Source organism: Molossus molossus, unplaced genomic scaffold, assembly GCF_014108415.1.
Source record: "Molossus molossus isolate mMolMol1 unplaced genomic scaffold, mMolMol1.p scaffold_m16_p_10, whole genome shotgun sequence".
Lineage (NCBI taxonomy): Eukaryota > Metazoa > Chordata > Mammalia > Chiroptera > Molossidae > Molossus > Molossus molossus.
In genome coordinates this window covers 53802243-53829855 of record NW_023425345.1, presented here as the reverse complement: position 1 = coordinate 53829855, position 27613 = coordinate 53802243, and the positions used below count along the sequence as shown (strand labels likewise).

At 36.7% G+C, this 27613-nt stretch overlaps 2 protein-coding genes across 2 annotated transcripts in view; both read left to right on the top strand.

The window, feature by feature from the left end:
• PTPRQ (protein tyrosine phosphatase receptor type Q) overlaps positions 1 to 2361 on the top strand; it is a 213784-nt gene extending 211423 nt beyond the window's left edge. Inside the window, exons 44-45 of the mRNA XM_036252356.1 lie at positions 1928 to 2051; positions 2297 to 2361. Of these exons, the coding sequence (XP_036108249.1) occupies positions 1928 to 2051; positions 2297 to 2334 (162 nt within the window). The 3' untranslated portion in view covers positions 2335 to 2361. The remainder of the gene's footprint in view (positions 1 to 1927; positions 2052 to 2296) is intronic.
• Positions 2362 to 23873: 21512 nt separating this feature from the next.
• Positions 23874 to 25708, top strand: MYF6 (myogenic factor 6). The gene is made up of 3 exons (XM_036252197.1): positions 23874 to 24478; positions 24763 to 24853; positions 25075 to 25708. Exons 1-3 carry the CDS (start codon positions 23960 to 23962, stop codon positions 25191 to 25193), a joined length of 729 nt encoding a protein of 242 aa, XP_036108090.1. The 5' UTR covers positions 23874 to 23959; the 3' UTR covers positions 25194 to 25708.
• The last annotated feature ends 1905 nt before the right edge of the window (positions 25709 to 27613 follow it).

Here is a 27613-nt window from a genome sequence, read left to right as displayed (position 1 = left end):
GAAGGGGCTTTCTGAAAGAATACTCTGCAGTGATGTAAGATCCTGGGACACTATTGATGCTTCAAATAAGGGTTAATCTGGATGAGCCTCTTTCCTGCTCCGGTTCTCCCAGAAATTTACTGATGAGCACAAAGTGAAAGAAGGAAAAACAAAAACACCAATGTATTTTGGGTGTCTAGTTTTTTGGCAGTCATTTTATATATGTTAAGTCTTTTCGATCTTACCACGTAGGTTATACGATTGCCCTATGAGGAAACTACATCAAAACCTTAATTCTTAAGGTAACACTGCTCTCTAGGGAAGAAACTGAACTTGCGTCCTTCACTGTCTGGCAGTCACACGCCCGGCAGAGGGCTCTTGGAAGATGTAGTACTGCCCCGTGGAGCCCAGCCCGTCCTGCTGGCCGAGTCGCCACCCGTCGTTCTTTCCAGTGGAGAAGACGAGATGGTGACGGTCAAAAGCTTCATAGCCAATGTGACTTCAAATTTAAATGCGATTTAAAAAAAAAAAAAATAGCAGAACTCATCAATCTAATTGATTGTTGTTTTCAAGGACAGTATAGTGTCCATTTATTTCTACCAATAATGTTATTCATTGTGTAGTATTTGTTTGAAAATACTCTTTTGGAATTACCTTGAGAGGTAACTTACTAGCAATTTCAACGCAATGTTCATTACTTTATAACGACACTTCATTTCTTACCAAAACTGAATTATGTAACTTGATCATCTGCCTCACAAAACTTGATCCCTAATGACTTCTGGACAGTCTCCAAATTAAAGCTGTGTTTAAATGGTAAAGATTGACTTGCTGTGAGAATTAAATGAGAGTAACTCAACAAACATTCATTACACAACTGTGACATGCCAGGCAGTGCTATGGGCAATAGGAATTCAGCCGTAAATATCGGAGTTCTGCCCTTGTAGAACTAACATTCTGGTGATGAGCTGTTCGTGGAAACATTTTGTAATCCGTGAAGAAATGCATATTTCTGGTTATGACCAACACTTTCTGAAGACAGTTTCAGTAATGGGTTTCAAACAGGTTTTGTGGTATAGTAGAATTAATATAAACATAACCTCTTAAAATGGTCACTTAGAGGACATTCTCTTTAAATCAGTCATCTATTTGTATGTTTATATATCTTAAATATCTCTTTAATGTCAGGTATGTTTCCTATGTAAAAGTGAGGGTGATTTTCTATGCCTGTCACCTTAGCTACCATTGGGAAAGGCCAAACTCAGAAATGAATTATGATGAATAAACTTAAAGAACTCAGATGGTTCTAAATTTAGCCCAAACATGCAGATGAACTCTTAGATGTTCTTGTCCAGCACCTGGTTATTTGGACCTTTCAATGGTCAACTGCCTTTTATTTACAAATGGAGACTAGATACTTGACAATAAGTAAGCAAAATGTTAGGTGATCAACATAATTGTCAAACACATTGGAAATGTGCTGAAGGTGTATGGATATGCTCACTGGCAGATTTTGAAAGTAAATTAAGCATCTGAATCCCAACAGCCATTCTAACAACAACAACAAAAAAAACTCTTTATAAAAAAATTACTCAATTAGACCTAACCAAAAAAAAAAAAAAAAAGGAAACCTCTAAACAAATTTAAATAATCTAATTTGCCACTTTTTATAATCACAGCAAGAAAAAACATATTAACACTTGGAGTTCAATGACAAGTATTTTTCTCAAAAGAAACTTGAAGCCGTAAGAAGCCACAGGAATTTGGAAAACCTTATGTTTGAGATAGGTAGAAAATCATTTACATACACGGTAAATTCTGTGCCTCTAACTTCGCTGTTAACATTTGTTGAATTCAGTATTACTTTTCACTGTAACAGTATAGCTCACCTTATAAGAAATACCTTCACAACATCCATTTATTGAAGCACTCTTTCTTTTATGTCTAGGCACAGTATATCTTCTTACACCAGTGCATTCTGGATCTCTTATCAAGTAAAGGAAATAATCAGCCCATCTGTTTTGTTAACTACTCAGCCCTTCAGAAGATGGACTCTTTGGATGCCATGGAAGGTAAACAGAGGCCATGTGTACCCAATTTACTAGTTTACCACATATAGTAGAAGTATTAATTTAATAACAACTATATGTTGAAAATGTTTCAGAAGCTTGGTTGGTGCACTTATCATTTGTTTCATTTCTAATCTGAGTTAGGATAATAGCTTTTTCATCTGCACTATATTTTTGCCATGAAACACGTAAATCTTTTGAATTGTTAACTTTAGTTCTCTCTTGTGACATGTGACTTTATGTTCTAGGTGATGTTGAGCTTGAATGGGAAGAAACCACCATGTAAATATTCAGACCAAAGACTACAACTGGAAGATATTTTCAAATCCCAGGGGCCAAAATTACCCCCTCATTCTTCTGAATTGAAATGTGCAAACTCAAAAAAATCTCTATGCTTCCCTCACTGTGCCTTGCTAAATACATTGACATTTTATGAGTAGTTCTAATACATAGCTAATTCAGGATAGTTATTTGTTTTGTACAGAATACACATTGTGCATTTAAAATGTTTAAGCAAAGATATCCCAGAGGTTTTTAAAGACTTCCATATTTTGGGAATGAGCCAAATATAAAATTATCATTATAATAGCATTAATGTTTCAATGTGAATTTTCCCTATGTGTTGGATTTGATCTTGAACAAAAGTTGTAAATGTTGATTCGGTAGTGTTATTTTGGCCTCCAGGGTGTTGACGTTTCTTGTGGATAACTTCCAGGACTGTTATAATGATCTGTACTCCCATGTATGCCCCTGTGTTTTGAATCCTCTGTTTTATGAGTGCTGAGATATCATCTCATGATCTCGAACAGCTGAACAGTAACCCCTGACATTGCAGGGATTACTTAGCTTTTATACAACACACAGTAGCTCTTCGGGGACACTTAGAGCTATTTAAGTTGCATTGTGATCTTTAGTTTGAAAAAACAAAAAAGAAAAATTAAACAGTGCAATTGCTTATATGAAGCTATAGAGGACTTTTCTTGCCTGTCTACATTTGTACATTTTCAGGCACAAACTGTACCACTATATTGTATATTTAAATATATAGTTAAATGCATCAGAGTGTCCATTAGCTATATTCTCAACATAATATTAATACTTTTAATGATTTTCTTCAGCAGAAATGTATAAAACAACAATAATAAAAGCATGTAATGTGTTGCAAGCTTGTGAACTAATGATGTGCTCCTGTGGTGCCAACAGAGACTTCCGAACAGAGTGCAAGAAATGGTCTTTATTTTATTCCCCAGTTTGAGTTTGATTAATGAGTGTATTTGGTGGAACTGAAAACAGAGATACCAACCAGGTTACAGCAAATTAGAGATTTTTTTAAAAGAAAATATTTCAAACTCCTTTTGGTTAGATAGTGACAATGTACTAAGTTTTGAACTATATGGTATTATTTTGTCATAGATTTCAATTAAGAGTCATAAAACAAAATAATATTAATTATTCTATTTCTTCCATGATAGGAATTATATCTTATGCATATTTTTGCTGGAATATAAATACAGGAAATGTGATGGCCAATAAAATTGAATTTTAAGGAATTGAGTTATTTCGCAGCATGATTTCAGAGATCCTTATAAATGTAAATTTGATTTTCTATCACATATTAATATATAATTAATAATTATAATGTAATGAAGTATATTATATATAAGTACAATATAGTATACATAATTAGGATAGAATCATTTCTCTTGCTATTCATAGATAGTAATTTTTAACTTGAATTTGTTATCCAAGAAATTAAATCCTTAATTCTGCAAACAGCCCTGCCTCCTGTTTTTTCAGGGCAAGGAAGTATAAAATAAATGTAATCCACTATTGTTCCAACCAACAAGTTTATTCCATGGAAAGTTACAGAAAATGAGAAGTTATTCAGTTTGATCCATGTAACTGAAAATGTGTGGCATACCAGTGCTTATAAGTGTGGGTTTTTGTATTCATGGAAGACAGGTAAAAGCCTGTGAAAAATATTGATGAGGTTACTTTTTATTGTATTAAATAATAACAAAATAATAGTTTAATCTGCAAGCCAATTTTCTGTAATATCTGTAGAAAACAGATGTGTACAACACAGAGTACCAGTTTTGACCCATATACTTACATATATTTGTGTATAACACAGAGCTTTAATAAGGCCTCCTCTAAGACAATGCTTAATGTGTAAACAAATCACCTGAAAATTGCATTAAAATGCAGATTCTGCTTTATTAGGTCTAGAGTGGAACCTGAGATTCTTCATTTCTAGTAAGTACTAAAGTTATAATATTGTTGCCTCATCTCAGACCATATGTTAAATAGCAAATCTCAAAAAGACATTAGGATCAGAATAATTTTATGTCCACCTGAAATCATTTGAAACATGTTTACAAAAACCACTTGGCTTTATTATCAGAAAAGACTTACAAGAGAGCACCCATTAAATGTGTACAGCTGACTAGCTATATCACAAAACCGTAACTGAAATTGAATTGATATTCACATATTAACCATAGCTAAATTTTCTCTTAATTATGTTGTGAAAGGGCTAGTTTATAGCCAAGTTCTATAGGTGACTACTGAGTTTAAATTAAAATAATGAGGAACATCTGTAACATTTTTAGATCAGATTTGTCAAAATACATTGAAGCACATGTACAGTAAATGAGCAACATGTGTTTCATCTGAGCCAGATGAAACTGGAGCCTCTCAGAATGGTTTGCCAGAGACTCCAGCAGCTGCGGATATCACCTCGACTTTCGTCCTGCTTTAAAATGCAGAATTTTCTTCTTTTGGTTTATAGGTGAAATGTATAATAAGTCTTGAGGAAAAAAAGCTAATTAAACCTTTCTCTTGTCATAAAGGAGATGGTGATTCACTCTCCAAATCTGGAACCAGACACTGATTTTTAAAATGGGATTTAAGTTCAGCAAAATATTCTATAAGTCCATGACATTATTGTGATAAGTCCATTTTCATGGGCAGGCTTTTAGAAAACTCACGATGAAATACTTGATGAATCCTGGAATACACAATCTGAAATTCTCAACCAAATAATATAAAAAATAAAATATGAAAAAAGTTTATAAAGCATAATCTCATTAAAACAGCTTCCTTTCATTGGATAAGTAATACTCATAAAATCAGGACTCCTATGCCCACCAGCTCATAAAGATGCTTTGAGGAATAGATTACATCACACATATAAAAGCATTTCAAAAAAGTACAATGAATTCTACAAAGTTAATAGAACCTTTTACCCAGACTGGTCAATATATAATATTTATCAGCAAGATATTGTATCCAATTTTAGGATTGTATTGTACTTTGTGATATTTAGTGCTATATAGGTATATCTGTTTCACATGTAAAAATCAAAGAGAAAATTATGGCAATTGTATTGACTTCCACTAAATAAGGCCATTGATATTTTTATGAATGATTGAGAGCATTCTCAAGGGATTTTTGGACTAAAATGTACACAGACATGTATACAAATAACATAAAATGTGATTTGCAAAACAAGTCAAGATAATTTTCATTTTAGGCATTTTAACAGGATATTCTGAATCAGTGTCTAAAATATAGTCATTTGAAAATAAAACTGTAACTTAATAGAAGGTAACAAAAGTCATTATTTTTATTATGATTCTAGAATCACAAACTTATACAACTTCAGTTTTCATATAAAGTATTCTTGGAGTTAGAAGTAACTATAGTAAACTATAAACTATATAGAATATTTTTACATTTATTATCTTGATTAATGTTTACAAAATCCTTTAAGATCTGTAGGGTCCCATATTATAGCCAAATTGCTGTGTCCAAGACCATGTTTAGTAAGGGTGGGAGCTGCATATCACATCAAGTTTTACTGAAAGTCAATGATAAAGATAAAATTTTTAGCAAGAAAGAAAATAGAGACCTATTCAGGTGTTCAAAGGTAAGAAAATATTCTGGTTCTATCCAGAGACAGTACAAGCCAAAAGAAAATAGAATGACATATTCAAATTGCTGAAAGTACCTTCTAAACCTGAATAAAGGCAACTATAAAAAAGCTAGAGTTAATATCATACTTAATGGTGAAATAGTAAAAGCCTTCACCTTAAGATAAAGAAAAAAGCAAAAATGCCCACATTTGCAATTTCTATTCCACATCACACTGGTGTTTCTAGTCATTACAATAAGGCAAAAATAAATAAATAAATAAATTTAATAAAGTTTATAAAAGAAGAAATAAAACTGTCTATATGAGTAGAGGTTATAGTCATGAGTAAAATGACTGAGAGATGTACCAAAAAGTTTCAGGTATAATAAATAACTTTAAAAGGTTACCAGATATAAGACCAAAACACAAAAATTAATTTTACTTTTACACACTATCAATAAATATCTGGAGATTGTAATTAAAATACCATTAGCAATAGCATCCATAAATATGAAATGCTTAAGAATTAATTTAACAAGGTATGTGCAAAATCTATATACTAAAAATTATATTGATGAGAAGTAAAGAAGACACAAATACATTTTTTAAGATGCATGTCCATGAACTCAAATACTTAATATTGTTAAAATGTCAATTTTATTTATATTAATGTATAGATTCAACAGGATATAAATCTTAATCCCATAAGGCTTTTTCCTACTAAGAAATCAATGAACTGGTTTTATAATTTCTATAGAAATGATATAAAAGACCTGGAATAGCCAAAATAATTTTTATTTATTTTATTTTTATTGTTTATCCTCATCTGAGGATATTTTTCCATTGATTTTTAAAGATAGAATGGAAGAGATGAAGAGAGAGAGAAAAAAAAAACATTGATGTGAGAGAGACACATGGATTGGTTGCCTCCTGCACGTGCCCTGACCTGGGCCAAAGATTGAACCTGCAACCTACGTACATGCCCTTGGCCGGAATTGAAGCTGCAACCCTTCAGTGCTTGGGCCAAAGCTGAGCAACACTGGCCAGGGTCAAAATGATTTTTATGGAGAAAAAGTGAATGGTTTACAGTGTAGATATATGGTTTTTCTTATTAAAAAAAAAAATAGAAAGTCAAAAAAATAAATCCACATGTAGCTGGTCAATTGGTTTTCAACAAAGGTGGCAAAGTAATTCAATGGGGAAAACTAGTGCTTCCCAAACATAGTGTTGGAATACTGGTAATTCATTTGGAAAAACATAAATCTTCATCTCCATTTCATATAACAAATACAAAAATTAACTTGAAATGGAACACAAGTTTAAATGTAAAAGCTAAAACTATAAAGCTCATAGAAAAAAAAAAAAAAAAACTAAGCAAAAATCCTCATGATCTTAGCATAGGCAAAGATGTTTCACAGTATAAAAAATAAAATTAAAATTAAAAATTGATAAATTGTACTTCCTCAAATTATAGCCTTCTGCTCGTCATAAGACTTTATTAAGAACATGCAAAGTCAAGCCAAAGGCTGGGAGAACAGGAGAAAATATCCACACTACATGTGAAAAGATACAAATACTGGAACTTGTATCCAGAATACATGTATATTTATAGAATAATACACACACACAAATCCCCAATACCCAAAAGGTGCTCAACATCATTAGTCATCAAGAAAATGCAAATTAAAATCAGAATGAAATAATTACATCAATAAAATGATTAAAATTTAAATGACTATAAATATCAAGTCATCCTGGAAAGTATTTTGAGCAGCTGGAACTGGAAGTATATGGTATAATCACTTTGGAAAACAGTTTGGTAATTTCTTATCAAGTTAAGCATGAACAATACACCCAGCACTCTTAGTCTTTTATCCAAGAGAAATTAAAATATATTTCCAGACAATATCTCCATGAAATATTTATTATTAAATATAATAATAATCTTCTTAGCAGCTTTATTCATAATAGCCAAAGAATCCAAATACCCATCAACTGGAATTATTAAATAAGCTGTGGTATATATGGGCAATGCAATACAACTTGGAAATAAAATAGAAATGAACTATTGATACATACAGAACAAGAAAAATCCTCAAAACATTATGGTGAATGAAAGACAACAGACAGAAGGAAGTACTTATTGTAAAATTCCATTTAAATGATGCTCTTAAACAAGTTAAACTAATCTGTAGTGATAGAAATCAAATCAGTGATTACCTGGATTGCAATGAACAAAGGGGAAATTTTGGGGGGCTGATGAAAGTGTTTGATATCTTCATCTATCAAAGTGCCTTAAATTCTATACATAAATAAATGCATTTTATTTTATGTAAATTATAATTCAATAAGATTAATTTTGAAAAACAACAATACTGGAAAAATAGTTTCAAATATTTACAATATGCCACTTACATAATGTTTTAAAATCACAAGCAGTGCATTTTGTGGATTCATTCTTTACAGTGCACATACAAAATTATGAATGGGGATGTCAATGTGGACATCAGAACCGTGGTTTCCTCTGACATGGGAAAAATGCAGGTAGGGAGAGAGAGTGCCACAGAATCAGGGATCCACAAGGGTTTCAAATGCATCTGTAAATTTTGTTTTAAGATTTGAAGCACATGTGGCAACACAGATTGTTAAAATAAGTAGTGAGCAAACATATGTATGATATTCTTTAAAGTTTTTTTTGTGTTTGACATACTTCCTATTTTAAAAGCATGAGTAAATTTTAAACACTAACAATTCATTAAAGTGTCATAAAATGTTCGTGGATTGTTTTCACACATCTGCCAAAGTGTCCTGTTCTCCTGCTTGAACGAGTGCAATATGGAGAGAAATGTTTGCATACTTTTGTTACTTAGTTATTTCAGTCTCAAAGCACTAGCAACTGGTGTTTTAAATATTAAAAATAAAACTTGATATGTTCCAAGACCTTTCCACAGAATTCATTAAGTTCTTATCCACTTAGTATTTATAATCAGGTGAATTGCCAAGGAAGATACTTGTGGACTCTCGTACTGGAACACAGTTTCATCGGCCTGGACACCACATTCAGAGGGTGGCGCGTGCTCACAGCATTAACTCCTACTCCCTGGGCTGTTAACATCAGAAATTTTACAAATTTACATTTTATAGAACATACTTAAAATTTCAGTATGGATTATGTGCACAAAATAGAATATTATAGTTTTATTTACTATAATTAATATAATTTTTTAAATCATTATGCACCAGACACTCTTCTAAAGATATAAAAATTAATGCTGACAATTCTTGAAGTGGGTGCTACTATCTGCCTTTTACACATGGGGGAAAAAAAGCAAAAAACAAAAAGATGTTTAAATAACCTGTTCAATTTTACTCACTGAGTAAGTAAAAGATCCTAGACTTGAAACCAGAAAACTGATTTCAAAGTCAGCAGTGTTAGCCACCACCATACCCCACCGTATTTATTACCTAGAGACCACCAGGTTTATGATCATGTAGAACATACACTTGAACTCTAGTTCCTCCCATTCTCAAAAACAGAAGTTTTTCAATATCATCAAAAATGGACCACTTTATGCAAATTACATGTCATATACTCAGCCAGTGATAAAATAAATGCTAGCCTCAAATATCAAGTCCAATATTCTTTCTGTTACTTGCTGTCTCCTCCAATATATATTTGTTCCAAATCAAATTGTATTGTTTATTTGTTTATCCAGTTTTCTGCAGCTCGTTGCCAGATTCTCCTCAACTCTGAAGTGGTCATTTCACTGATCTGTTTGTTGCCTTGCATTGTCTGTTGAATTAAACTTATAGAAGATTCCTTTCCCATGTATTCCTCTTTTATCCAGACCTAAGCCAAGCTAGAATACTTGCTACCTACTAAAACATACCCTACATATTCCCAGTACCTTGCTTTGGTTTGCACAATCCCTTCAATAGCTCTTATCCACTGGAATTCCCCACACACTAGATTGTCAGTTGCTGTGAACAATTACTACGTTTTTCTTATGATTTTAACCACATAGCACTTAGCATAACATCTTACACATGAGATAAAGTCAAGCAACTATGTGCAACTGGAAGTTCGCCTAGCAGAAATTAAATAATGTTGCCTGTGTGACTGTGTATTGCATATGCTAAAATATCTGCCCAGTCAGGAGCAAACAAACACTAGTGGATCAAAGGTAAATGAGTGGGAGAGCAGGGAAAACCGGCTGCAGTCACATGTTCAGAGTTATCAGTTATCTGGGATGAAACCAAGGTCTTAATGGAATGCAAACGACGTTCAACAACCAAAGTCGACAAAAAGGAATTCTGTACAATTGGGAAGCTTACCAAAAAAGTAATCTTTTTATTTTCATACATTATAGATACTTCAACAAACCGAGTTTCCTGGGTTCAAGCAGTTTGGAAACAGCAAAGCTAATGGTTTGCATGGTTATATTGTGCATACATATACACATACACACCCGCATGCACGCACACACATTTCTATTGAAAGTACATAGGCCTTCAGAACATGAAAAATCAGGATCATTTATTAATTCAACATACATCAATGTATACTAATAGCCACTAGAAAAAACAAATATAAACATTACAACCAAAGCCCATTTTTCTCTCCTTAAATGACATTATATTTACTTGTTAAGAAGACGAGAGTGACTTCAACACTTTTTTGAAGATTTCATCCAAACTAAGTAGACTACAGAGACAGGGTGAGGAGGTTTCGTAAGAAACTTGGAACCAGATATCCCACAGGTGTGAGGCAGGTCTGGCGTTAGTGGCCAACGTGCACATGCGCAGACAGACACTAGGCCCAGAGAGGACAGTAACAAGCAACAGGTGGCAAACCAGGCCAACAGGACACATGAGCGTGGACTTGTAAGAGGTAGCATATCGTAACAGGCAGGTGGAGCAAAGCTAAAGAGAATCCAAGAACTGGCCCTGTGCAGATCCAAAATAAGTCAGAGGCAGGGCAGTGGGTCAGCAGGAAACAGGGTCTACTCGCCAGCAAGATTCAGAGGCGGCTCCCTTCCTTCCAGCCAGACCTCTTATTTCCTGAAGGTAGATAAATGGATGGATGGATGGATAGATGAGAGATAGATAGATGATAGATAGATAGATAGATAGATAGATGATAGATAGATAGATAGATAGATAGATAGATAGATAGATAGATAGATAATGGACATATATCTATCTCTATATCTCTCTCCTTCATAGTGCTTAAGTACTAAGTAAATGTTAACTGAGTGAAAGAATGAACAAATGCTTTAAATAAGTAAAGTACTAGAGAAATTTTAGAGGCAAAACAATATCAAAATCAGGTACCAAAAGTGTGTTACTACAAATCTATTCAAAGTAATAATACTGAAAACAAAAAACAGGAAAAGAAAAGTTTTCTGTTATTTGGTATATATATATATATATATATATATATACACATATACACACACACACACACACATATACACACACACACATATATATATATACACACACACATATATATTGCATACTGGGAAGATACAAAGAAGTAGACTGAAAAACTTTATAAGTAAAACATTTGGAACTTTATAAGTAACAAATTTTTTAATAGAAGTGACCATAAAATAAATAAACAAAAACCATACACAACCAATTAATGAGTGAGAAGATATTATGAGAAAAACTAGTTCACTGATAATGCCCAAATGTTATAAAATACTAGAAGGTTAAACTTATGGGACATTTCTGAAAAAAAAACAAAAAAAAACTATAAAGCTGGGAAATCTAAAACATGATTAATATTTTTGGTATGGGAAACATGTTATAAAGAACACGTTTCTTCTCAAATTACTTCATAGGTTTAATATGCCAATTTAAAAATCTTAATAGAATTAGATTATATCAAATTTTTTAAAAATGCTTAAGTTGTCTGGAAGAATAAGTAACTGAAAAATAGGTTAAAACTTTTTGAGTAAAGTATGATGAGAGGAAAACTTCCCTTTCATATATTAAAATATGTTAGTATCTAAATCAAGTTTAAGTGTATTACTTACATGAACAGCAAGCAATACCTCAGTGAAGCACAGAAGTCCTTCTAACATAGACCATGTTATAGGATTTTAGTATGTCAGATTTTGTATTAATAATACCCACCAATAGAAAAAAGATATGCTATTCAGTAAATGATGTAGGAAAATTGACTGCTAGGAATAAACCAAAATCATGTTGAGTTTCACTCCCTTACCATACACCAAAATGAATTTTGCAGAGAATAAGTCTGTGTGTTTCATGGACTTGTTTCCCTTTAAAGATCAAAAATAATTTCGCCTTCTCAAGTTGCTCACCCAACTTCTAATGCCCAGTGGATCCTACCACCCCATGTGAGACATTTACATTTTCTCTGCAATTTATAAAAATTCAAAGATGTATGTGCCGGAAACAAAACCTGAAATCTAGACTAGTAGGCTGCTTTACTTTAGTAGTAGGTTACTACTTTACTAGAAGGAACTTTACTTCCCAGTCCAATAAATTTAATTAAAGAAGCTTATAACATAATCCCTTATAATTAGGGAAGATCTTATTCACATAACTGAATTTCCTAGATGACAGTAGTTTATAATTTGAAGCAAACCACCTGGTTATTTGATCCCATAGCCTCATCTCTGTGGATCAGAAGCAATTCAGTTTCAACAGAAAGCTCAGCCTCACGCTAGACTCTAGGAATAATTTAGTCCTTATCTAGGGAATTTTATATATTCCTTCAATACATCTGGACCAGCATCAAGAGAACTTTGCTGCAAATGTCCAGGCTGGAGGATAGTTAACAACTTGGAGTAGTGATTTCCATTCTTTCTTTCTGGTCATGGCACCGAAAGAAATAGACCATTTTGTGATGATACCTAATAATGAATTGGTGAGTTTATGGCATGACTAGAAATATGACCATTTTGCTTTTGATATTTTGGCTTGAATTATATGTAATTAAAAATATCTATTTAATAAGTGAATTCATTTAAAAATATGAAAAATTAAGCCAGTTGAAAGGAGAAGCCTTCCATCATTATGGGTTTTTTTCCTGAGAAGTTTATTAAAGCCTGATTATTTCAATATCACCTTATATTACTTATATTATACTATATTACTTTATTATATTATATTACTTTGTATTAGTATAATCGTTTCAAAGTCCTCTTATAAATAGGCTACCCAGTATATAATATTTAAGATAAAATATTTTCAAAATGAGGATTTACTGGACTAAAAATTGTTTTACAAAATTAAGTTATTTTAAAATGAATTAAAATATTTTAATTACTATATAGCCAAGTCTTTATACAGAAGAAAGTTGAAGAATAAAAACAAGGAAGTTAAGGATTATGCTTCCCAATGCTGGGTCCCATACTATCCTTACCACCCGCAGCTACCCAGGAAAGCTGAACCAGCAGGGCTCACAAGGTAAAAGGGCAGCAACACGGGTCAGCTTCAGGAGAGTGTCCTGAAGATGCCCACGGGTAAGGTAACCACATGCCCTGAGGCTCTCCTTTATGGGGCCAGCTGGGTGACACAGTGACTGTCATTGACAGGGAGGCCAGGAGCATCAGGAAAGGCCAGGTAGCCCTGGCTGGCTTGGCCCAGTGGTTAGAGCATCGGCCCTCACACTGAAGGGTCAAGTGTTCGATTCCCACTCAAGGGCACATACCTGGGTTGCAAGTTTGATCTCCGGAAGGCAACCAATCAATGTGTTTCTCTCACAAGCATGTTCTCCACCAATACGTCTTTAAAAAGTAAAAGGAGGTAAAAAATTTTTAAAACAAAAGGATGTGCTTCACCTTAAGACCTTTTAAATAATTCCAAATTATGCTTTTATTTTCCAAATGTGATTTTTATCACATTCAATTTATTTATTTTTAATTTAACATTTCAATTACAGTGTATATTCAATATTACTTTGTACTAGTTTCAGGCGTACAGCACAGTGGTTAGACAATCATAAACTTTACAAAGTATTCCCCCCTTGATTTTTTAAATACCCACCTGGCACCATGCATAGTTATTACAATATTATTGACTATATTCTCTATACTGTATTGTAATCTCTGGGACTACTCTGTGGCCTGGAGGGTATAATGCTCAGTGAAATAAGTCAGACAGAGAAAGACAATACCATACGATTTCACTTATATGTGGAATCTAAAGAGTGAAATAAACGAACAAACAAAATGAGACTCATAGATACCGAGAACAGACAGATGGTTGCCAGAGAGGAGAGGAGTTTAAGGGACTGGATAAAAAGGGGAAGGGATTAAGAACTGTAAAACGTAATTTTTTAAAGAGTTGATTTAAAGTGGTCAATTCTGAACTCAGAATGAGTTCACAATCCGACTTTCCCCACTTCCCTCCCTCCTCTCTCCCTCTTTTCTTCTCTGCCTCTCCTCCTGTACCCCTCCCCTCTTTCCATTGTTTGCCTTTACTCTAGATAGACTATTAAAAGCCCCAGAGCCCCAGAAAAGTCTTGCTGCCCACTTCTGAAAGTAGAGCTAAATTACTGCACCCTCAGGAAATCTCACACTAATCTTATAAGATCTTATAAGATCATGCTTCATTTTTTCCTGTGGCTGAAGTTATTGCTAAGATAATGTATTTATGAAACTCTTTAAGTAACACACCACTGCCAAAAATAGTATTATAGTATTATCATATGTCCAAAAGCTGATTTTAATCATCACTTTAATCTTCAAAAGATAACTTATTCCATGGAGAAGACTGGGATTTTCTTCAAAGTCAGAAAAAAATAAGCTTTCTGGTGAACTGAAATGGATAAGATTAAAGAAAAAAATTCTGTTATGGGAGTTTTAGAAAGCTATATAAAATACCAAACCCTCAAAGAAGTAAAAATAAAGTTGGAAACCTAAGAAGTCTAGCTATCTTAGAATCATGCATAGAACATTAAGGAATTTATATCTTGAAATTACTTAGTTTTTTTTCTAAAAAAGTAGCATATGTTCTTAGTGCTATTACATCATGACATATTACAAAATCTAAAAGATTAAACCACACTAATTAATCTGAATATAACGTTAAAAGAATATTAAAACAATCTAATATCACTTACTACACTTATATTATTTTTAAGCATAATAACAAAAGCTACCTTTTGCAAACGTCAAATACAAAAATTGCCAAGGACAGCACAACAGATTGGTAAAGTGCAAAGCAACCCCTGATGCTTGCATTCTTTCTTTGTGATGTGATGTTTCTCACTAACCCAAAACAAAAGTGACACACAAGAGCTTTTGCCATGGAAAAGTCATACCACTGCGTGGTCCAACTTCATTTTAGCACAAAACAAATATACTCATCTACAGCCATTCCTTTTGTTATTTATTTTTTATGCTCTTAAATTCTCAAAGTGCTGGGATTTCCCAATCACAAAGAAAAATTAGCAAGGTTGACCACATTTCACAAAGGGATGCAAGTCATTCTCTGTTTCCTAGGATAAACAGAGGCAAATGAAAATTAAACTCTTATAAAGACAGATTTAAGTTATATAATTCAAATAAATTAGTTACGGGACTAAAAACATTATGAAATAGCAGTTCTAGGTGACAAGCATATAAAAAAATACAAATTTTCTGTTATTTAAGAATATTCAATTCTGCCAGAGAGAACAGAGGAGAAAACAAGAATAGACGAAACTAAATATGAAAGCAAATGGCTTGGAAAACATGTTAGACATAGATAAAGTAGGTGTAGCCTGTGCTTGTCAACACAGGAAGGGACGGATTAAGCATCAAGTCATCAAATACATCTGAGACACCCAATATTCAGGAGGTCTTATATTGACCACTCCTTAGTGAAACCCATTTTGGACCATATAAATTGAAGCCAAGCTGCCCAACAGATTATAGGTGAGTTACAGCCTTCGAGCAAAGATGTGTATTAGAGTTCAAAGCTAAAACCATCTACACCCTCTTATTGCCAATGATTATGTCTGGAGGTGAAAGTTGTGAAGAAGGCGGACAGGAGGAAAAAGATCCATCCATTTGAAACACTGTGTTAGAGGAAGGCCCTACCAGCATCCTGGGCCACAAGCAAGGCAAACAAGTGGGTCCTCGAGCAAATCAAGCCTGAAACATCGCTGGAGGCAAAAGTAACAAAACTAAAGCTGCCCTACTTTGGGCACATCATGAGAAGGTAGGTTTCTTAGAAAAGACACAGATTCAGGGGAAAACAGAAGGCAGCAGGAAAAGAGAGAGATCAAACATGAGACGGATTGGTTCCATTAAAGATGCCTTAGGAAGGAGTTAACAGGAGCTGAGTGGAACTGTTGAGAACAGAACATGGTGGACATCACTCATTCATAGAGTCACCAGGAGCCAGAGCCAACTCAGTGGCACATAGCACATAGCTTTTGATTAGGTGTATGAAGTATTTGTCTATTGGTTCCAGACACCTTCCATCTGCTGAAACCTCTCAATTCTAGTCCTCATGACTACTCTAAGTGGTGGCGTAGACTGAAGGGGAAGGGAGAAAGGCAGGACCTATGAGCATTGTACACAACTCAAGACTTGGATAATGTGGTCTCTCTACCCAACTTTGGCCCTATCCTCAGTATGCTAAACTACTCCATCTTCTCTCCTTTGCTTCTTACTGTATATTTTTAAATAATACAATAGACCATGGGTTTCAAGCATTTTAATTTGAACATCAGTTTTGTGATTTCTGGGACAGACTGCCTGTATATGGCAGTGTACATGGAAAATACCATCACATCAAATTTCCCAGTAGGACTGTATGCAGGTCCAAATCTCAGCCAACAGCTATCAGCGGTGCCTCTTTTGACCACGCCAGGAGAAAAATGTAAGTTATCCTGCAGATGGGCAAATAAACACTCAAAGATCCTCTAAATTACTTTGTCCTAGATTTTTTTTTTCCACTGAAGCCCATTCTTTTATTAGTCACTATGAGGAGCTCAGAAGAAGAACTTTTTTATTATATAAAGCACTGCTATAGGAGCCCAGGTTTAGTTTATAAGCATGTGACCTTGGGCAAGTAGATTCATTTCTCTGTGCTTTGTTGTTCTCTCTTTAAAATGAAGATAACTATATAATTATATAATGTACTTGATAAACCACACGGTAATGAGATCATTCATTTTAAGCATTTCAACACAGGGCCTGCTACTCTTTTTTGTTTTTCAGAATTAAATAATGGCTACAAGTTTACAAAATAGGACATTTATATATTTTTTATTCTATATTCTAAAAGCACCAATTCTTGAATTTATATTGCCAAACATCATAAATCTCCTAATAGTTTGTACTTAAATACAGGAAAATAAAAAATCTATTTACATGGTTTAATAAAAAGATCATAATTACATTGTAAAATTACATAGCAAAGCTTTACCAATTACATCTAACCCAGATCATGAAATCAGGGAAGCTAAAACTTAATATGACTACTTCTTATGTGACTAGTGATATGTTAAGCATATAATGCATATACTTTATTTTTTTATTTTTTGTTATGTGCCCCTAGCGGGAACCAAACCTGGGACTCTCTGGTCCACAGGCTGACGCTCCAAGCACTGAGCCAAACTGGCCAGGGCAGTGCATATACTTTAAAAAGCTCCCAATTATATGCAATTTAAGCATATTAAAACTTTTGGAATTTTCTATCACTTAATATTCTCAAAATTGCAGGCAACCATGTCTGGGCTTCTGAAGAAATAAGTATCAATGTGTGTGTACGTCTGATTAAACAACTTTTTTTCCCAAACTGGTTGAAAACTTTACGGAATAAATGTGTTTGTACAGTGGTGACTGTTTGTCACAGTAGGCTCTGACATAGGCATTAAAGCACCAACTATTTTAGACAATATGTCATAACCAGCCAGTAGGAGGGCAGTAACAAAATACTTGGCTAACCATTCTATACTGGAGACATCTGTTTAGTTTAGCAATCTAGTAACACCAGACTCTACTATAATTTGGATTATCTGAATATCACAATTTGTCTAGTTTTTAAAAGATGTGAACAACATTGAAAAACCATTTTATCTTAGACATTTTAAACATTGTGGTATGTAGCATGGAAAAATGTTTACATGATATTTTAAGTGACAGAGCCAACACATACATAATATTGTATTATATTTATATGTTTAAGATCATTTAATACAAAATTTACATTCTATAATAGTACATTATTTTTGTTCATATAGCAAACAAAAACAAGTGGAGTATGATTTATTGGGGCAACATGTAGATGGATGATTTTTTTCTTTTCTGTGTAACACTTTCAACAATAAATTTTTTTTAAAAAGTTAAATAATATAAAACTTGTTTACATAGAGTATTTATGTAAATAGAGACAGCGCTAGACATTGTCTATTAAATGCTTCATTGACATTGTTTTAATCTTTGAAACAACCTTACAAGGTAATGTTATTTCCACATTATGTACAAGTTAACAAAGACTTAGAGATGTTATATAATTTGCCTAAGGTCAAATATTACAACTGGACCTATAATTTGGATCCAACATCAAACCCTGCATTTGTAATCACTGCAAGTTTTGGAAAGAAACGTTGACTTTATATATGCTGCACTCCATTCATTGTCCTTATTTGCGAATAGCACCTATCCTGTTTTTCTGGGAAGTCAGGTGACCAGCTCCTTCTGATTTGCCTGGGAATTTCCAAGGTTTAGAGCACACGGTCCAGCCTCCTGGGTACCTGTCCTCTGCAAACCTATGCTAGTTGGTCACCCACAGGAAGCAATACTTAATCTGGAAAGAGGCTACTAGTTCACAAATTGTACTCTCAAAATTCATAAAGCTGAGTGAAAAATAGGAAAGACTGAAGAGTTATGAAGAGGACTTCATGTTTTAAGCACCAAGGAATGTTTCTCAGGTAGAGGAGCATTCCTGTCTTTCCCTGGAAATTAAGTCTAGAAACTAAAAAATGAGCAGCAGCCTCTTTAAGTAGCAATTTGCAGCTAGTACGTGAACTGAACACAGGTTTTTGTGGGCGTCATGTTCTACTCCCAAACGGAAGGTACTTAGAGGTGAGAGCAAAGAACAAACTCTGTATTTCTTGGAAGATCTGAAGAGCGCCCCCACTCGTTCCTCCTTTGCCTGGCATGGGCTCATTTCCCTGGAACCGTCTTAACAGGGCTGCCCCACCGCAGCCTCACTGCTCTGCTTAACTTCTCGCCACCATCTGGAGACTGCAAGGATTCACCTTTAAAATCTTTCCCTCTCCTTGGTTTGTGCCCCTCCCCCAGCTCCTCTGAAGTGACTGGAATGTTCTGCTGGTCTAAGTGCAAACCTATTTTTACCACCGTGTTTGGGAATCTCTGGGCACAAAGTGTCTGCAGATTAGGTAAATTACAGGTGCACAGATTCATGTTACTGGTTTAGCGGCCCCAGTTTACAGCGTTAATCTGCCTCTTCTGAATTTTCCCTTTCGGTTAGCGCGCTCTTCCTTCACCTCCTGTTCCTTAGAGCCACTCACTGGTAGATCATTTTCTACTTACAGGACTAGGTTCTTCTCAGTTCCTTTTCCTCCTCTCCCCGAGCCCCTCTTTATCCTACCCCTCTTCCCTCTTCTTTCCCTTCTCACTGCTGAAAAAGGTATCTTCCTTTTTCTGTGTAGCCCACAGTTCTACTTTCTCAGCTATAACTGAAACTGCTTTCTTTGAACCCAACTCTGCAACAGTCTAGTCCTATCCCTTAGACATAACCTGCAAAACCATCTCCGCCAGTTTCAGACACACCTCCGCCTGTGTCCATTTCTTCCTTGAGCTTCCTCTTAACAGTCACTGTGTCAATCCACAGGCTTGCTAAGAAGCTTCAACTCTGCTCCCTAGAAATACCAACCACAAATCTCAGGAACTTCTGTCCCCGAATCATCCTTTCCCCAGCTTCCCGTTCGTGACAAAGTCCTCATTGTTTTACACTCGCATAGAACTGCATTCCTTTCCTCCAAATTTCCCAGCTCAGTTGTTTCTTTGTGTGATTTTTAAATTGGTGCCTGTCCCCCAGTAAACTGGAAATTTGTTGAGGCTGTAAACACGTGAAACACCATGATTTAAGTCACTAGTTTCAATATTTTGCTTCAATTATACTATTAACACAAATAAATCCCTAAATTTTTCTTAAACATCTTGGTTTTTCTATTAATTCCCTATGGCCATTTCAATCAGAGGCCTTATCAACTGAGTAGGAGAAGGATGGAAATGAACATTTGTTGTTTCATGTCATGGACTTAACATATTATTTCATTTTATGCTAAAATCAAGCCTGTGATGTATGTATTATATATGCCATTTGATCTCATAAAACTGAGGCTTTGAACATGTAATTAAGAATGGCTAGAACGTTGCTTCTGTTTTCTTCCAAAGCTCTGTTTTTCCATCACAAACACCACTTTGCCAAAGGTTCAGAGCTAAAACCCACCACTGACTGAAAGAGTCATAATCCTTTTCCTCCTGCCCATTCTCAAGGAGAGAAGCGGACATACTCAATCTTTTGTGGAGATGATGGAAAGAAAATACGCATACACAGAACCAAGTAGGAAGTAAGAAGAATGGGGTGGCAAACTATTTGAAAACCCAGTATATCACTCACCTCGTCTCAGATTTTGTTATGCGTGAACCTCTGCCCCTGAAGTAATTTATTGATAATTAATATTAGTGTTCTCTTATTATTATCTACTTTTCCCAATATTTAAAAAAGTGTGCTTGAATTATTAAAAGCCTAGGGGGGTTTCAGTTTTCATAAAGCTGTTGTGACCACTTGTCAAGGTCTGAGGCTCCTACGTGCTACTGAGAAATAATGTTGTTACCATTACAGACATCTCATATTTTCCAAACAACTGGAGTTCCAAGAGTTCACTGGTTTGTTTGGAATCACTGCGAGTTTTCCCATTACCTAATCTAATAAAGGATGGTTCTTTCCCAAGCTGGCACTTCCTTGTTCTCTCCTCCCACTCACGCCCCAAAACAACAACAAAAGAGAGAAAGGTCTTTGTCGACCAAGATGAACACCACCACCAGTTCCACTGGCCTAAGTTCCACAGAATGTTGGGAAAGGGGCTTTGTAATTTAATGAGAAACGATCATTCAATAGTGAAGGTTGAATACACACAAAGAAATGCCCCCTCAGTCTGAGAGGTTACTCTTAAGCAGCACCTCAGAGAGTTTTCTACTTTTTTCTAGAATCTTCTATGTCTACATTTTGAACTCACGGTTTCTCCCGTGGTGACACTTGAATGGGGGAGAAATAAAAGAAAAAGAGCACCCTTTCCTATTCGTTAGCAGTTCATGATGTACTAACTCTCATATCTATCCGGTATCTCTTAAATCAGTGACGAGTCCAAGAATAAGTAGCCCTAAATGTTACATCTATTATCCAAGCAAAAAAAATTCCTTAGTAGCAATATTTTTCCTATTTCATTTTTTTCTCTATGCCTAATTTCAATAATTAAGGTACTTTCATAGAGTACACAAGATTTTTGAACTGATTTCACATTTCTTAAAAAAAAGTTATGCTCATTACAGCCTTTGAGAATATTATGTCTTTTGTCATTGTATCAAATTTATGGATTAAAAATTTGAAAATTTGAGGTGTTAGGATTGACTAAATTCAGACAGGTCCCAAATTACTAAAATCTAGACCATCTATACCCCAGTTCTAGGGCTATTTCTGGCCCCCATTTTTATATCTTAGTCAAGTTCACTTACCATTCTAGATTCAAACTCCATGAGAAAAGAAATTATTTTTTCTCTGTTTTATACTTAGCATACAGGTCACTGTCTGGCATTTACTAGATGTCCCCAAAAATGTTGAATAAATGAATTTCAGTTGTTATTATCGTAGTGATCTTTGCAATGGTGCTATATAATTTTATTGGTTAAATATGACGTTTTAAGTTTTCTTTACATTATAAAATGCAGCTCCGAGTGTGGTTACGAGCACAGGGTAAAATGGATATTAGAAAATACCCTGCATTGTCAGAGCCTCCAGTCTGCGGTCTTAACTGCTGGCAGGCCATGGCTAGGAGACTGGTGGAAAGAGGAGAAAGTACCACAGAAGAAGTATTGGCTTCTTCTTATTCTTCGCTGTGCTTCTGGCTTTCCCAAAAGCCTAAAATCGATTCTCAGACTTCATAAGGAATTATCCAGCTGCACAACAACAAAAACATAAAAGCAGCCCCAAATGTCAATTTAACACCTCTCAAGTCTGTGGCTCCATAGAAAGAGACGGAGGAATTATCGAAAATGTAGCTACATTGTGTGACCATTGATTCCTGGCATTGTCTTTACTCTATTCACTTAAAAACTGAAGTCATATTGAACACAGCTTATAATTGTCACTGTTTGGGGTAAAAGAAGAAAACCTTTTTAAGCACTAAATATAAAGGCCAAAACTAAGTTGACTGTTAGTCCAAAGGCCACTTACAGGTGGAGTGGGTCCTTCCAGAACTCTAGGAGATAAAAGGAAACGAAGGAAAAGGGAAATTAAAGTAACAAAGAGAAAAGAAATAAAAGGAACAGAAAAGAAAAAAAGGAGAGAAACGAAAGAATACAATAACAAAGAAGAAAACAACAACCCAAAGATCGGAAAAGTCTCTGCAATAACTGTGCTTTATTTCCTTAATGGTTTTAACCCTAGCATAACCTAATGCACTAATGCTCATCAAACAGTTAATATAGACTATATGCCTCACACGCCTATCATTTGATCAAATCCTCACCAAAATTCTATTAGGCAACCACTATCATCTTGACAAAATTGAGATCTAGTGCTTACCTATGCACACATAAATAGAAATGAACTAAGTTAGGACCTCAAGGGAGTCCTTTGAGTCTAGAGCCCCTGCACTGCATCCTTATATTGTGTGTATTGGACCACGGGGAGGTTACCATTGAAAATTCTATTGATTTGCTTGTGCCTCAGTTGCTGCTCATCTCATCTAAATCCCATGAAACACCTGCTTTGGAGTCCAAGGACAACAACAATGAAAAAGCTGTGAGCACAGTGCGTAACACAGGAGCCATCACAGAGGCACCTTGGAGTGGGGGCCACATCGAGTCCTGAGACATCATCTAGCTTTAGTCTAAGTCTTGTTTCCACTAAACACTATTTTACAGAAGTTATTACATGTTATTGTATTCACATCCTCTGTTCCACCCCTTACCTTATAGGTACTACTGTTCCACCATGGAAGGGTATAGAATTCAGAGTTTGGTTGCCACCCCTCAAAAAAAAAAAAAAAAAAAAAAGACAGCAAAAAGCAGGAATCTGAGCATCTCCAGCCACCCCTTCCAGCTCCCAAATCATCTTACAGCCTTATTAAAAGAGAGGAAAGAGATTTACCTGCTGCTACTGAGGCTGCAGCCTGAAAGTCATGTAAAACCTTGGAAGGGCTGTAATGGTTTTAATCACAGGAATAGCATCTTTTTGACAGACAGGAGAGAAAAGAACTAAACCACTCTGCAAATATTAACCAGGCTATTTTGGAGCAATGGCTGGCTATTGCCTTTGAAATCTTTCATCATGGGTCTATACTTAGAATTCAGATGAGCCTGGGGGAGGGGAATGGGGCAGTGTTAATCTCCAGTTGTTTTGAAGTTGTTCTGTAAGCAGGTCAGCCTTTAAACTGCCCCAAATGGAAGCATTCGGTTCTGCGTTTGAATTGTGGTATTCTCCCTGTGTATTTTGTTTTAACCTGTTCTGCACATAGATGGTCACATCATTCTGGGGGTGACTCTTCTCAGTTTTCTTTCAAACTAGATGTTAAAGAGCACTGGCTGTGACCACATTGGGAGACGGATGCTCCATGACAGCTAAAAGTTGGATTGAGTTTCAGGAGCTACTATATATAAAGCTGGGGCGACTTATGTCACCGCACTAATTAAATGCCATCTGGGTGGTTCCTCTGGGTTTTTGAGCCCATCACCCAGTTCAGACCGAGTCAGAGGCCAAGGAGGAGAACATGATGATGGACCTTTTTGAAACTGGCTCCTATTTCTTTTATTTGGACGGGGAAAATGTTACCCTGCAGCCATTAGAAGTGGCCGAGGGCTCTCCTTTGTATCCAGGGAGTGATGGTACCCTATCCCCCTGCCAGGACCAAATGCCCCCGGAAGCTGGGAGCGACAGCAGCGGAGAGGAACACGTCCTGGCGCCCCCAGGCCTACAGCCTCCCCACTGTCCGGGTCAATGCCTGATCTGGGCTTGTAAGACCTGCAAGAGAAAATCTGCCCCCACCGACAGACGGAAAGCCGCGACCCTGCGCGAGAGAAGGCGGCTAAAGAAAATCAACGAGGCCTTCGAGGCACTGAAGCGGCGGACTGTGGCCAACCCCAACCAGAGGCTGCCCAAGGTGGAGATTCTGCGGAGCGCCATCAGCTACATTGAGCGGCTGCAGGACCTGCTGCACCGGCTGGATCAACAGGAGAAAATGCAGGAGCTAGGGGTGGACCCCTTTAGCTACAGACCCAAGCAAGAGAATGTAAGGCCAGATGCTGTTCGGGCAGGGAAATACAAAGTCTGATTAGACGCCTTCCTTGAGGCTTTAGCATCCAGCTGGTTGGTCTCTTTTCCCGTCTCCTTTCCTCGCCCGCCCCTCCCTCTCCCTCTCTAATGTACCCCCAGTGACCCTTGGACACGGGGTGCCTGCAAAAGGCAGGAAATACGCACCCGGCCCAAGGAAGCAGGGGAGACATCCCCACAAAGGCACCCCCACCCCCGGAACCGATGTTTCTTTCCTAATCTGCTGCCTTGGTTTTCCTCCAGCTTGAGGGTGCGGATTTCCTGCGCACCTGCAGCTCCCAGTGGCCAAGTGTTTCGGATCATTCCAGGGGGCTCGTGATAACTGCCAAGGAAGGTAAAGTAAAAGAAAGGGCAGTGGGCTATGCTAGGGAACACCCCGGGAGGGGGCTGGTGGCTCGCTCCGGGCAGAAAATACTCAGAGCCACAGCAGGGACGCGCCCTGGAAGTGCGCTCCTTTCGCGCCCTTCCCTGGTGGCCGAAGAGGCCTGGAGCAGGGCTCGGAGCTGCCCCTTCTTCCTTCCTTGGGTGCTATGTGTGTGTGTTTTCTGCGCTCAGGCGGGGCAAGCATTGATTCGTCGGCCTCCAGCAGCCTTCGGTGCCTTTCTTCCATCGTGGACAGTATTTCCTCGGAGGAACGTAAACTCCCCTGCGTGGAGGAGGTGGTGGAGAAGTAACTTGCAGCCGGTGTTGGGGATGATCACCGCAACAGAAAGATTCCCACCCTCCCTCCTTCGCCTAATCCTTTGGATTAGTTCACATTACATTAATGTTTAGGAACCCAGACCCAGGAGTTTAGGAAAGGGAAGGAGACATTCACAACGAAACTTCTCCGAAACTGTTGTGCACGCTCAGATGGAAAAGCCTTTTTGGCTTTGGGCTTTTCTTTTTTGGAACAGCGAGTGGCTTAGGACCAGCAGCCTTACTTTGTTTTTGTTTGGTTGGTTTTGTAACACATTTACTTTTATTATGGTGATTCTTTTGTGCCACGGTCAGAAGTTCATTCCTGTCTAAAACAAAGTGGGAGCGTTGCATTTAAATGTTGGTGGTATTGAATGTATTTTTGTAAATAATCTTAGTATCTGCATTTTATATGTAAACTTAAATATCTATTGTAAAGTGATGGACGTATTGTATATACAATGTGAGAGGATCCTGGTATTGTAATATTAAAAAAAAATGAGTTTCTGTATGAATAAAGTTGGTCCTATTTAATTCAGCTGAAAAAATACGCTTGAGGTATGTGTACATAAAGAGAGCCATATTTTAACTTAGACACTACACAAGTTCATTTATTTGGGTGTTTTCTTAAAGGCTGATTTAAAGGGAGGGAAATGAGTTGTTTTTCTATGTCTGAATTAAACTGTTCATTTTTCTAAAAGGAATATCCAGAAGGAAATTTACCTTTTTTCTTGCGTCAGCATACTTTCTTTGTGTTTTAACTGGCCCATACCTGGAGCTCTGGGTGAGATTTGCTTACCCAAAGTTAACAACGGAATTTTCAATCCAGTAAAATCTTATTGTTGCAAGAAATTGCCACACAAAAACTCTTTGCTTAGCTTTCTAAAAGATCTTCAGCTAATGTAGCCCAAGTTACTTTTCCTCTTTGACTTTCTCCAGAGCTGGCTTGATGAAGCATTCATCTGGAGTCCCCAGGGGATGGACGGCCTCCCAGCCAGGTCTCTGGGCCCCTCCCCGGTTTTCTTGAACTACACTGGTGGCTAGAAGACTGGGTTAGTTTTGCAATCAGAAAGAGAAAACAAGGGGACAGTCTGTCGGTTGGGGTGGGGTGGGTTTCTCTGGAGGAAGCGTTGCTTTAAGAGAGGGAAGGGTTAAATGGTTGAGGGCAAAGGACAACAACAACACACATGAAACCTCTTAGCTGGGCCAAATAGCAAAACCCCAGAGAGTCCTGGAGCCCCAGGAGCTCCTCAGGGTGAGGCTTTTACAACGTGTGCCAGGTTTGTTTATCCTGTAACCTCAGGAAGAAACGACCACCAAGAATCGCAGTGGGAAGTAAAGGATAGGAGAAGGGGAAGCTAGTTGGCGTTGCTACTACTCTCTTGCATTCTGTAAATGGCACCTTCCATTTGACTCCCTGTCCCCACTTTTGTCTTCCCTCGTTCTCCCCACAGCTACACCTCAGTTCAAACATGTGAAAATCAGATCGAATTCAGTATTGCCCAGCCCAACCTTACTTCCGAACACGCCATTCTGGATCTTCCTGTCGCACAGCACAGAAATTCCGGATCCCGCCGCAGGCAGCGCCCCCTCCAGGCTCGGAGCTCCCTTTCCATCTCAAAATGCCTCTCTGAGGGGAACAGTCCAATACTTTGTTTCCTGAGCATCTGGATAATTCTGATTTCTCCTAGAATAGGCTCACAATGCAGAAAGTTTCACAGAGGAAACTGACATTGACATGCAATCCCTCTCAAAATCTGAGAAGAGCAGGTGGGAGTGTTCGTGGATGCAAACGGCCTGGGCCTAGATGAAGGCTGCTGACAAGCTAGACTAAATCCAGGCTGCCAGGGGCCAGACCTTGTGCCTAACTTCTCCTCCCTGCGTCCATTTCTTTATTTGTAAAAGAATGGGGATGACAACAATAATGGAGTTACCAAGATTCATTGGGTTAATCCATATAAACTGCTTAGCCAAAGAGGGCACAAAATAAACACCAAATGCCAGTTCTCTTTATTTTTCATTATTACATTAAATTGACCATCAGGAGGCTTTTCTGCTACCAAAAGCCATAGTTTCTTCAGATCCAGCCTTTGTAGGCTCTGGCTGGGGAAAATATTAATATCAAGGAGTCCAGCAGCCACATGAATGAGCCATTTGCAGCATTTTACATATTAACACATACAATCTTACAACCTGCAGGAGAAGTACTGCTGGGACATCTAATTGAAAGAAAAGGAGCCTTTGGGACAGAAAGGTAGAGAGTTGGGAGTCAGAGCCGGGTGATAGCAAAGGTTTTCAGCCTGTTCTCCCAATCATCAGGCACCCCCAAAAAGAAGCCTTGGGAAATAAAAAGAAACATTTATTGTCTGTAGAGTAATTTTGCTCTCTTTGAAAAGTGTTTTCCAAAAACTCCATC